The sequence below is a fragment of the Rana temporaria genome, chromosome 2 (genome assembly GCF_905171775.1).
Source record: "Rana temporaria chromosome 2, aRanTem1.1, whole genome shotgun sequence".
NCBI classification, from domain to species: domain Eukaryota; kingdom Metazoa; phylum Chordata; class Amphibia; order Anura; family Ranidae; genus Rana; species Rana temporaria.
In genome coordinates this window covers 449,966,372-449,979,843 of record NC_053490.1, presented here as the reverse complement: position 1 = coordinate 449,979,843, position 13,472 = coordinate 449,966,372, and the positions used below count along the sequence as shown (strand labels likewise).

Genomic DNA, 13,472 nt, shown 5'->3' with positions numbered 1-13,472 from the left:
TATTCCTTAATCTTACTTCCTCTCCCAGCCCCCAGACGAGGATGACATCTCCATCTTTCCAGCAGGTTCTGGGAAATGCTGAGTAATCCAAAACTAATGAAAATGCACTCTTGCACTGTGATGGAGTGTCTTCACCTGAGATTAGAGATGAACAGCATTTCCCAGGATCTGCAGTGTGGAACCCGTGGTATATCTACTGAGTTTTTTCCAGCATATTTTTTCAACTTTCATTGATTTATTGAGCAAAGTTTGCTTGTTTGTGCAACATCTGCATTCAAGTATTAACCACTTTATAGGAGCCGGTGTTGACTGTGTACAGTACTTCCTGGTGGGTCATCTAATCTGAAGTGTACCTTAAAGCGGAGGATCACCCTAAAACAATTATATACCATTACATCCAGCATACTTCTGACATCTACAGTATGCTGTTTTTTTTTTTTTTTTGCCGTACATACCGTTTTATTGTTATTTTCACCCCGACTTCCGGCTCCCGCGGGAGTGGGCGTTCCTATTCAGAGGTTAGATGATTGACGTCTGGTGAAAAACATCCCCTGGAGCATAAGGCGCGTCAACAGTTTTCCGTAAGTAGCCGACCTGCAAGTCGGCTCTATATATGGCGCCTGCACCCGCCGTGTAGAGCTGACTGCGCAGGCGCCATATAGAGCCGACTACTTACGGAAAACGTATGCGCTAGGGGAAGTTTTTCACTAGACGTCAATCTTCTAACCTCTGAATAGGAATGCCCACTCCTGCGGGAGCCAGAACCCGGAAGCCGGGGGGAAAATAACAATAAAACGGTATGTACGGCAAAAAAAAAAAAAAAAAACAGCATACTGTAGATGTCGGAAGTATGCTTGAAGTAATGGTATATAGATTTTTTTTAGGGTGAACCTCCGCTTTAAGAACCCTAACTGCATGTAAATGGTTTCCAAACAATCCCACATGTTTTAAAATGCCTGATATCTATTTTATGTACAATTTATTATTATTTTCAAAAACTGTTATCATAAACTTACCTAAAGAAGAAGTTGCCCTCTCTTGAATCTGTCAATCTGTCCTTGGGGGTAAATATTCCATTGGTTTAGAAACAATTGGTAGAGAATTATATGTAATTTATGAAATTAGAGTAGCACAAATTTATACAAAATATAATTCAAGCAAAGCAAATTTTACCAACTCCCTCCCTGTTTTTAAAGTGGTTTTAAAGCCTGAAGGTTCTTTAACCTTAATGCATGTGTTAAGTTAAAAAAACTTCAGTGTGCTGCTTTTACCTCAGAACCTCCCCCCTCCAGCGATGTGTACGAGAGCAGCAACTCTTTCAGCCTTCTCCCTCCTCACTGGACAGAGGGGCAGCAATGGGAGTCATTCACTCCTGCTGCTGTCAATCACAGCTGAGGAGAAGGGAAGGGGGCAGAGTGTGGGTCCCCTGGCACACTCTGTGTGCCAGGGGACCCACAGAGCTGGCTCAGAAGTGAGCACACACAAATGTAATCCAGAGCAAGCAGATTTCTATGGGGGCACTCGGCAGGGAGGAGGACAATGCCAGGGACCCAAGAAAAGGAGGATTGGGGCTGCTCTGTGCAAAACCATTGCACTGAGTAGGTAAGTATAACGCGTTAAAAAAAATGCAAAGGTTAACAATCACTTTATTAATATCTTACCTTAATTTTTACAATGCTACCACTGTTTCCTACTTGCAGATGGAATTGACCCTTTCCTTCGGGGTATGATGGGCAATTCTGCCAAACTAAACAAACAAAATCAGATTGTGGATGATGAGTTAAGGGAACGCCTCTTTAAAATGGTGAAGCGTATTGGTTTCGATTTAGCAGCAATCAATTTACAAAGAGGGAGAGAACATGGCCTACCAGGTAACATGAAACCAAATATGCTTTATGTTCCTAAACCAGTAGGATCAAAATATCTCTTTAATAAGGGACTCATGTTTGTATGCATTTTTTTGCATTGAATAAATTCTCAACACCACCACATTGCGCTTACACAGAGAAAGCTCTGAGGCGTAGAAACCCTGGCGCTAGTTAAACATCTATATACAAATGTAAGAAATTGTTACTAAATCTTAAATAACCAGTGAAGACCATCCACAATGAATTATACAGCCATTATTATTTGTCAATGGTTGACATTTTGAGAACATTTTCTTGGGGTTTATTTGGCTCCTAGTATAGTAAAGATTAAGAACCTCTGTCTTCCCCTCCCTTGCTCCCGTGGCTCGGCTCGTGCTCCTGGCGGCTGTCCGGACTGTGTCTGCGGAATGGCGTCTCCCCCAGGCGGGCCCCGGCATATCCTCGCGGCGGGATCAGATAAGTACCTTCTTGCTTGCACATACCCATGACCATGGCTAAGATTATGTCCCTCAATGTCCACGGCCTAAATTCAAATCGGAAGAGACATCTTACACTGCGGGAGATCAGGCATTCTGGGGCGGACGTTGTCTTTCTCCAGGAAACGCACTTCGACAAAGGGGACTCCTTTGGGTTTGCGTCCAGACAGTACCCCCAGATTTTCCAGGCGTTCAATCCTAGAAAGCGAGCGGGAGTGGCCATACTTTTTAGGAAAGGTTCCCCCTTTAAATGCTCAGAGTCATTTATTGACCCTAGAGGGCACTACATCATCCTGAGGGGCCTCTGGCAGCAGCAACCAGTTACGCTATGCACTCTATATGCACCCAACACCCACCAGATTCACTTTCTCTCTAGAGTACTTGCGCGGTTGTTCCGGTCACCCAACGAATACTTGCTATTTGGAGGAGACTTCAACTTGTGCCAGTCGGTGGCCCTTGACCGCCTGGTCCTGAACCCGTCGGACCCACAGACCCAGGCCCACAGAGACTCTAAACTTTTTCGCCAGCTTACTAGACGTTATGCCCTGTTTGACTCCTGGCGCGCCCTTCACCCGGGGGATAAACAGTTTACATATTACTCTGCTCCGCACCGCATGCACTCCCGTATAGACTACCTTTTTGTTAACAACGCCACCCTCCGTGTTACTAGGGAGGCCCGAATATTACCGATCTCCTGGTCTGATCACGCCCCAGTGGTCCTGACTCTGGACCTGGGTGCCCCTAACCACAGGCCCTGTCACTGGCAGCTGAACAACTTTTTACTCCAGTATAGCCCCTCTAGGTTGGAAATGCAGAAGACATTGCAAAACTATTTTGTTGAAAACGATACCCCGGACGTCTCCCTGGCCACTCTTTGGGAGGCCCATAAGGCAGTCCTTCGGGGTCGTTGCATGGCGCTCTCCTCGGCCATGAAAAGGGATGCGAAAGCAGCTAAAGTGCAGGCAGAGAGGGACTTGAGGACACTAGAGAGCCAACTGCTAACTTCTCCATCCATACCCCTTCTTAAAAAGATAGTATGCCTACTCACAACACTTCGGGACTTGGCCTTAGGCCAGGTGGAGAAGGCCCTACTCCGGCTAAAACAAAGGTACTATGACAAGGGAAATAAGGTTCACTCTCTGCTGGCGCGTAAGCTATCGGAACGCTCCCACATGACCACCCCTCACCAGATTAAGGATAGTACGGGCCGCCTTCTGACCCACCCTCGGGACATAGCTCGGGCTTTTGAGGAATTTTACACAGCCTTATATAGCGACCCTGACATACCGCATGACCCCTCACCCCCTGACCTGGCTGATCATCTGCGTGACTACTTGGAACACAGTGGAATCCCTATGATCCAGCCTGCTGACCTCCTCTCCCTTAACACCTCTGTGACAGAGGAGGAACTCACGGCTGCCATTAAGTCCCTGCCCGCACATAAATCCCCTGGCCCAGACGGTCTCCCCTATGAATATTATAAGACGTTTCTCCCCATCCTCCTCCCACGCATGTGCAAGCTGTTTAATGCCTTCCTTCAAACGACCCCTATCCCCTCGGACATGCAGCGGTCGTTTCTAACTCTGATCCCCAAACCCGACAAGGACCCCTCGCTGTGCGCTAGCTACAGGCCAATCGCGTTGCTTAACTCAGATTTAAAAATTTTCACCAAGCTCCTCTCACTGCGTCTAAATGTGCTGCTCCCTTCATTGGTTCATAAGGACCAGGTGGGCTTTGTCCCTCTCCGCCAAGTGGGGGACAACACCAGACGGGTTATCGACCTGATAGATGTGGTGAACAGGGAGGGCCAGGAGTCGTTAGCCCTTAGTTTGGATGCAGAAAAGGCATTTGATCGCCTCAGCTGGCCTTTCCTGTTTGCCACGTTAAAACACATAGGACTTTGCGGCCCCTTCCTGCAGGCCATACAGCACCTCTATACGAATCCTACATCTCAGGTTAAGACCCCCTTTGCCCACTCTTCCTCTTTCCCGATAGCAAATGGAACGCGCCAGGGATGCCCACTTTCGCCGCTTCTGTTCGCGCTTTGCGTGGAGCCCCTGGTGGCATCAATTCGCAGGAACCCGGATATCCGGGGTGTCTTGGTGCGGGGTAGAGAATTCAAGCTGGCGCTTTTCGCAGACGACGTTATTCTGACCCTGACCCAACTTAGAATCTCCCTGCCTAACCTCCACGCTGAACTCGATCTATATAGGTCCCTGTCGGGCTATAAGATAAATGCGGCCAAGTCGGTAGCTCTCCCCATTAACATCCCCGACGAGGAGGTTCGACATCTGAAGCAGTGCTTTCCCTACCACTGGGCTACAGCGGGGCTGAAATATCTGGGGGTGCAGATCACCCCGTCCTTTGACTCTTTATATAAGGCCAACTTCCCCCCCCTCTATCGCTCCATAAGAGAACTTTTTCAGAAGTGGAGGGCCCATCACATTTCCCTTTTGGGTAGGGTGGCATCTGTTAAGATGGTCATCCTTCCCAAACTCCTCTATTTATTCCAGACGTTGCCCATACCAGTCCCATACGCGGACCTACGTAAGCTCCAAGCGGATCTGGTCCGCTTCGTCTGGAATTACGGGCGACACAGAGTCCCACGGACGGTCTTGACAGCATCCCGCACTGACGGGGGATTGGGGTTCCCTGACCTGCTTAAATATTATCAGGCAGCTCAGCTGCACGCCGTTGCCTCTTGGTTCCCTCAGCGCTCTTATAATATATGGACACAAATCGAGAAAATTTGGATGGCTCCCGCACACCCGAATAGCCTACTATGGAATGCAGGCGCGGAGGTGGATCCGGGCCGACTCTTGGGGCCCATGCTTCACCTCAGGACGCTTTGGCGCAGACTGTCCCAGACGCATAGCCTGAGCTCGGAGCGGTCTCTTTTGACCTCCTTCCTGTTCAACCCCAGGATGCCTGATAGTTTGACCCATCAGATGTCGTCGCCTTGGGCGTCGCGTGATCTTTTTCATTTTGGCCATTTAGTGGACCCCATAACACGGAAACTCCTATCGTTTTCCGATTTGCAAAAGAAATTTGACCTACCCCGCCAGGTGTTCTATGGGTATCTGCAGATAAGACACTATGCACAATCATTTGCCCCTGGGCTCCAATTCTCAGCGCCAACGCCTTTCGAAAAACTGGTACTGGAGGGATCGGCTCGACGCGGGTTGATATCTGATACGTATCGGTTGCTGAACTCTCGCTCTTTCCCCACCCAGGGTAAGCATGCATACATGCTGCGATGGGAGAGGGAGCTCGGGGAGGAGATCTCGGAGACAGAGTGGCAGACGATCTGGTCCCAGGCGGCTAAAAGCTCTCTTTGTACGTTGTATAAGGAGAATGCCTATAAAATATTGTATTTCTGGTACATGACGCCGGCTATCCTCCACGCTATCTATCCATCCAGTTCAGACAGGTGTTGGCGTTGTCAGGGAGCCAGGGGAACCTTGTACCACATTTACTGGACCTGCCCCAAGATAGTACCGTTTTGGACGGAGACCCAGCAGTTGCTGTCTCGCCTCCTGGGAGTGCTGGTTCCCTGGTCCCCGAAACTGTTTTTACTAGGAGTCTCAGCCCTGCGGATCTCCAAGTCCTCCAAGAAATTGTTGAGGCATGTATTGACGGCTGCGAGATGCCTAGTTGCCCTCCATTGGAAGCGCCTGTCACCCCCTTCTCAATCTGACCTCTACGCCAGGATCAAAGATATTGAACTAATGGAAAAAATGACTGCCAGGTTACGTGATAGTTTGGACACTCATGATGCAGTTTGGGCGGAATGGCATCGTCGGGAGGATCCGCCTTGAGCCATGAGTCGAGCCACCCCTTAACCCCTCCCCCCCCCTCTTTCTCTCTCCCTGTCTATCTGCACTTGCAGTCTCCTTCCTCTGCTCTTTCTCCACCTCTCTTATTTTTTCTTTCCCTTTTCTTGGCTCCCTCTTTTTTGTTTCCTCCTATGCCTCTGCTACTCAGGGGTCTGTTCTACACGTGCTTACTTTTGTCTTTTGGCAGCTTGTGTTTTTAGGTTGGCTGCTTACGAGTGGAGTTATTGAGCTCCCCCTGATACCTGCCTTGTACTGTACTGTTATATGCTATGCACTGTTTTCTTTTCTGTTGATGCTCTGATGGCATCCTTGTACCGTATCTTTTCTGGCACGGGGGTTACCTCGTGTCTAATAAAAACTGTTAATTGAAAAAAAAAAAAAAAAAAAGAACCTCTGACCTAAACTAAATTCTAACAATACTTAACCCCTTTTTCGGCTCCCCTTATCCTTTACTTTCGCATGCGTTGCGCTATACAAGTCATTCATTCATTCATTTACTAGGAGTCTATATACCATCCCAAAAGCAGGTTCTGCATCAAAAGCGTGCAGTGCTGAAATTCTAGCCTGATAAATAACATTGATTCAGCCTTTTGGTGCCCGCTGGTCAGCAATTTTTTTTGGGTAAAAAACGCAATAAGCGTTTATTGATTGGTTTGCGCAAAATTGATAGCGTTTACAAAATAGGGGATAGTTTTATAGCATTTTTATAATTTTTTTTTTTTTTTAATGGCGGCGATCAACAATTTTTTTCGTGACTGCTTACATTATGGTGGACACATCAGACACTTTTGACACATTTTTGGGACTATTGTCATTTTCACAGCGACATAAACATAGAAATGTCATTTTGTGCAGGGAATTTTCTAAGCACGGGAAACATGCGCTACTTTGCAGGCATACTATTGACACCCCCCAGGTACAAAATTTAAAGGAATATTTCACTTTTATTGTTTCACTTTAAGAATTATTAAAATCACTGCTCCTGAAAAAAACTGCAGTTTTTAAAACTTTATTTTTGCATTGATACCTGTCCCCTGGGGCAGGACCCAGGTCCCCAAACACTTTATGACAATAGCTTGCATATTAACCTTTAAAATTAGCACTTTTGATTCCTCTTTTAAAGGGTGTTCGGTGGCTTTTCGAATTGTTCGCTGTTTCGGCGAATGGGCGATCAGACAATGTTCGAGTCGAACTCATGTTCGACTCGAACAGATAGCCCATTCCTAGTCACATGTAGATCACAGAGAAGTCAGATTAAGATAAATTAATTGATACATTTGATTTTATTACAGTTGCAGTGTGTTTGCATGCATCAGAATTTACTGATCAATATTACTTACCTGTCATGAAATTGCTCTCTAACAGTCCGTTTACCATTATTAAAGCTGTCTGTCATATTTTTCCTTTCTACCTAGGATACAATTCATGGAGGAGATTCTGTGGCCTTTCTGCCCCCAAAGATCTGGATGAGTTGGCCATTGTTCTAAACAATAAGCAACTGGCCAAAAAATTTATAGATTTGTATGGCACTACTGAGAACATAGACCTCTGGATTGGAGGAGTATCTGAACCCTTGGTGCCCGGTGGAAGAACTGGAAAGTTGCTAACTTGTCTTATTGGAGACCAGTTCCGCAGGACTCGGGATGGAGATCGGTACGCTTCATTTTCTAGTGTACAGGGAAGGCTCACAGGCAAAATATATTTCATTCATTAGTAAGACCCACAATGATGCCTAGTAAACAAGACCGGGATTCCCGACGGAAAAGGTCTGTTGGAAATCCAGAGGGGAAAACCGAGAACCTGCTTTTGACTTTTCCCCCGTACAGACATTCGGTTTTCCCGTCGGGAAAACTCAGATGAGAGCTTTTCCTTGGGAATCCTGACCGTGTGTATGCTCCATCAGAGTTTTCCCCACAGGAAAACTGCCAAAAATGTCAGTTTCCGCCGGGGAAAAAGAGAGCAGGTTCTCTTTTTTTGTCTGGCGGTTTTTGGGCATACACACGCCCGAGATTCCCGGCCAAAAGCACTCCTTGCAGTTTTTCCATCGGGAAAACCGGTCGTGTGTACGGGGCATAAGTATTCATCCAATCTGGTCCAAGTAGAGATTATGAAGCCTGAAATTCAAAAGTTACAATATATGATGGATGCTCTAACTAATTACATTCATATCTTCATAGGCGTAAATACCCATTGTTGTGCAGTGTATTGTTCTGTCACCTATATGTTGGGCAAAAAAGCAGCATGTCTTGTGGAATTACCACAAAGAAATCACCTGTATGCTTGAGAATAGATCTCCACAATCGGCCAGTTTCAGAACTTCTGATAATGTCTGAAATGTTTACAAATGCAAACAAGAAAATTATTTTAAAAAATTGTTTTGTATAAAGAGGCAAGCTCAAATGTATATTTAGTGGTAAATGAGATACCTTTGAATTGGAGGTTGTAACAGTCAGGGGTTAACACCGTTTACGATATTCCATTCCACCAACCCAAGACAGCTTATCCGACACTCCACAATCCAGCAGACAGGACCCATTGGATTTCCCCCAGAAACGAGACACACACAGCTCTGTCTCTGGTTCCAAAACGAATGAATCTTTAATGGTAAACTCAGGCTGGTTATATACGGTTACAAACCAAATCTGGACACTGACTCAACTCCACCCACAACATGACAGAAGGAACTTCAATACACATTCCGTTAGATAATGACATTCAGATGAACTAATTACTCATCATTACCCAGACATTCTGACTCTGTGATAAGTTATTCCCACCTGCTACATAATACACATTCCTTTAGTAAACATAATTGACATGCTAATCCACTACACCTGAAAGGTCAGACATCTGACCTTTCAGACTGCCAACACATATCTATCATCAATAGAACTTTCACACAATAGTGAAGCTGGCACAGGAGTACCCCGCATCCTTCAAAAGTCTCTGGGTATCACGGGCCATTCTGTTACAGAGGTCAAAATGGGTTTTATAAATATAGCGCTACCCCCGTACGGGCCGCTTAAAGGTACTGTGTCCCAATGGTTGCCCTGACATTGCAAGTCTTCTGACACCTCTGACACCATGGGTTCAGGCATTTTAGAAAAGAAATATGGATGCAGACACAGCATAGTTCACAGTAAACCAAGATAAGTTTTACTTAGCATTTTGCAGTAAATAGAATCAACAACAAATGGATCAGATAAGAGATTTTTTTTTTACTGTTATACTCTTTATATGGACAAGTGAATGAATGGTCAACTGACGGCTCTTTGGGGAGCAATAAATCAGCAAGCTTAACCAAACAAGGTCTATGGCTGCAGGCCAGAAAAGGGTAGGAGAATGACCAATCTGGAGTCAGATTACTACCTTTAATCTCCTGACGCCACAGCCCCTTTAACACAAAAATGTACACAGTTTAGCAAGTTGTATCTAAAGTCTATGACCTTGTTTTCTTAAAGGGGCTGTAAACCCTTGTTTAAAAAATAAATAAAAAATAACAAACATATCATACTTACCTCCACAGTGCAGTTCGTTTTGCACAGAGTGGCCCCGATTCTCCTCTTCTGAGATCCCTTAGCGGCACTGGTGGCTCCTCTCTGCATCGAGTGCCCACTTTGTAAAAGGCTCTCCTAAGGTTAACACCCGTGTGGGCGGTCCTGCATCTGTGTCCATTCACACAGAATGCAGGACTCAGCCCCGGCGCCGAGTCATTGAATTTGATTGACAGCAACGGGAGCCAATGGCTGTGCTGCTATCAATCTATCCAATCAGGACACGAGACACCAGCTAGATCTGGTGTGCCGGTTCCCGGCCAAAGGATGACAGCGTTCAGGTAAGTATAAAAAAAACGGTGGGGCTGGGGGGCTGTAGCACTACAGAAGGTTTTTCACCTTAATGCATAGAATGCATTAAGGATAAAAACCATGAGGGTTTAAAACCCCTTTAATAAAGAGCGTTCCTTGGTGATATGGGGCCGGATAGGAGCCCAATGTTCCTGTCCCTTGTTTGGGGGGGGGGGGGACATAGGAGTCCTTTCATTGACGCAGGTAGCTGAATCTTCAGCTAGCTCAAATGAAGGGGCCCAAAATTACTTGTGAGATAATGAAATTCAGCAGTACAATATGTGTTGTAGATGTCTCCTTATAGAGCTCCAATGAGAAAGGCAAAGTAAAGGTGTTTGCATGCAGTGCCCTTGGGTGCAAAGGGGGTGGGCATATGCCCGCTCACCAGTCCAAGGGATACAAAGCTCAGGAGAGATTGTGTGAAGATCCTGCAGCAGGCCCCTGCAGATACTGTGTTCAAGGGACAGTGCACGACCCTGCACCTCCCAGTGCCACAGCTCAGCTAGATCAGTGAGGCAGGTGACCTCTCAACTGCCACCCAATGACCTGAACCTGCTGACAATAGGTGCATCTACACATGCTCTCCGGAAGCTCTCCCCTGCTGCCTAGGCTGCAGCGCAGCCACGCTCTTCCAGACTGTCCAGATCAGGGCTTCCAGATGAATGAATGAATGAAGAACTTATATAGCGCGGCACATGCGAACCAAATCGCCTCTGGGCGCTTGTTGTTCCTGTCTCCTTTGATATCAAAAGAGATGAGTTTTGATCTTTCTCCTGAATGCTAAATGGTTTTCCTCCAACCGAATGCTGGTTGGTAAAGCGTTCCATAGTCTGGGACCTTGGACCGCGAATCTTCTTTCTCCTTTGGACTTATAATTGGCTTTTGGTATTTGGAGCAGGTTTTGGTTGGTGGATCGCAAGACGCGATTGGAGTTGTGAGCTTTTATTTTATCGCATAGATAATGGGGAGCATTCCCATGGATACATCTATGCGTTAGACAGAGTGCTTTAAAAACAATTCTGTCTTTTACTGGTAACCAATGAAGGGTTCTCAGTGAAGGTGAGATTGATTCCCAGGGTTTTTTCCCAGTCACTAGTCTGGCGGCCGTATTTTGAACGACTTGCAGACGAGCGATTTGGTACTTTGGGAGACCAAGGTAAAGGGCGTTTGCATAATCCAATCTGGAGTTTACAATTTCTCCCACCACGGTCGCTATGTCTTCTTTGGGAATAAAAGATGAAGGCCATGGTCCCAAGACATGAACTCCTCTGCAGCACAGGCTATTTATCACCCCTCCCAGCATTCTGTTCCCTACCTCCAGCTGGCTGTAGCTTGTAGTACACAACGATCATTTCCCAGTGTAGATTCAAGCTCTGTGGACTACATGTCCCAAGATCCTCCACTCTTCTGTAAATTCTCACTCACTCTACATTCAGGAAGTGACCAGGCAGATCCCAGGCTGAGCACTAGAGGGAACCTTCTCACTGTGGTAGATACTGTACATCAGGGGTAGGCAACCTTGGGCACTCTAGCTGTTGTGGAACTATATTTCCCATGAGGCATTGCAAGGCTGGCAGTTACAATTACTCCGAGAAGCATGATGGGACTTGTAGTTCTGAAACAGCTGGAGGGTCGCAGGTTGCCTACCCCTGCTGTAGTTGCTGTAGAGTGTCCTCTGATAACACAGGCAATTTTGCCAGCTCCTAACTACATAAGGGTCTCCAATCCTGGTTAACTGGAATATAAAATAGCATATATAGATCTGCCCAATCAACAGGAATTCAGTTTTGAATTTTGTTCATTCCTACCTTCTTTGCAGCACACTGAGCTGTGAGCAAAAGAAAAATTAAATGGTGCATCGGGGATATCAGATGCTTTTCTGGTCATGAGAATGGCATTTAGATAGGACAAGAATCCAATAATCAGTATGTGAGAACACATTTATAGCTAGCACAAAATGAGTATGGCCACAGTCAGAGAGGTAGCTTGAAGCTTGTGAGCCCTGATGCAAAAGTTGACCTGGGGCCCCCCATTCCCACCGTGTGAAAAGATAATCACACCCTACCAAGATACTCCAAGTGGCTAAATAGTTATTTCAGGCCTTTATATTGAGAGGGTAATTCAAAAGATTTTGGAGAAACTGTTCACATTTTGACATACCTCTCCAATTCTTTTGGATAACCTGGAGTAGGGGAAGACAACCATGAGAGGTTGAAATCTACCTGAACAAAATGAAAGAGATCAAAGATCACTGGGGTTTGGCACTTTTTTCCCCCCAAGAAATTCACTAGCAAGGCATGACTACATAGTAAGGAAAAATATAATAAAACAAATGTCACTGTAAAAACATAAACTTAGCCTACCTAAAAGTAATACTAAAGTCTCTGTTTTTTTTGTTTTGTTTTTTAAAATGACTGTCATGGACTTGGTAGACCACTAGGTGGCGCTAATCGCGCACCGGCGCGCAATAGCGGCAATAGCGCATTAGCACGCACGGTAGCGCGCGTTCGCGGCACGTCGGCGCGCACGGGTGCGCGCAATAGCGGCGCGCGCGGGCACGCGCAATAGCGGTAGCGGCACGCGGGCACGTGCTGACGCCATTTTGGCGCCACTTAGGCTATTTAATGGGGCTCTTCCCATAGCCCCTTGCTGCTCAGTCAACAGCGTTCCTGCTTACCCTACCTGATACCTGTTACCTGATTGGCTCCTGTTTCCTGTGACCTTGGCTTACCATTGACCCTGCTGTTCTCCGCCTGCCCTGACCTTCGGCTCGTCTGACTTCGCTTCCGCCTCCTCCTTCCAAACGGTCTGCTGCCCGCCTGTTACTGATCCGGCTTGGACTACGACTCTGCTTTGGCTTCCCCTCTGTACCTGATCCGCCCGCCTGTGTTTGACCCGGCCTGCCTGACTCTGCCAGCATCTGTACTACAGTGCACCTCCCACCTGCTGCCTGTTACAGCCATCTGCACCAAGCTCCTGTAGTCTGCTGTCTTACCCTCCAGCATCTCTGCAGTTCCTGCACAGCATCTTTGGAGTCTTCAGGAGACCACCGCAGACCTGCACGGCACCTTCCTGGCGCTTGTGCGACTCTGAACTCTAGCGCTCCCTGTCTGCTCTACCAGGGGTTCCGGAGTCAGAGGAGCAAGAGTTGCCATTCCCTGCACGCCAGGCTCTGCTCTGTACCAGGTACGTGACAGTACTGAGCAGCCATGTCTGAGCCTGCGCAGGGAATGGACCCTATGACGGAACTTTGTCGCCATCTGGATGGCCTTACCCAAGCAGTCAGGGCCCTGCAGGAAGGCTATACCCGACTTGAAAATCGTGTCCAGGAACTGTCTACTCCATCCACTTCTTCTTCGTCTGGCGCATCCGCTTCACCTTCAGTTATTATGCTGCCTCCTGAACCTAAAGTGCCCATGCCTGAAAGATTTGCAGGAGAACGAAGCA

General features: G+C 46.9%; 1 protein-coding gene across 1 annotated transcript in view; it reads left to right on the top strand.

The window, feature by feature from the left end:
* LOC120927668 (myeloperoxidase-like) overlaps nucleotides 1-13,472 on the top strand; it is a 55,386-nt gene that overhangs the window by 31,471 nt on the left and 10,443 nt on the right. The window contains exons 10-11 of the mRNA XM_040338489.1: nucleotides 1,701-1,871; nucleotides 7,596-7,833. Of these exons, the coding sequence (XP_040194423.1) occupies nucleotides 1,701-1,871; nucleotides 7,596-7,833 (409 nt within the window). The remainder of the gene's footprint in view (nucleotides 1-1,700; nucleotides 1,872-7,595; nucleotides 7,834-13,472) is intronic.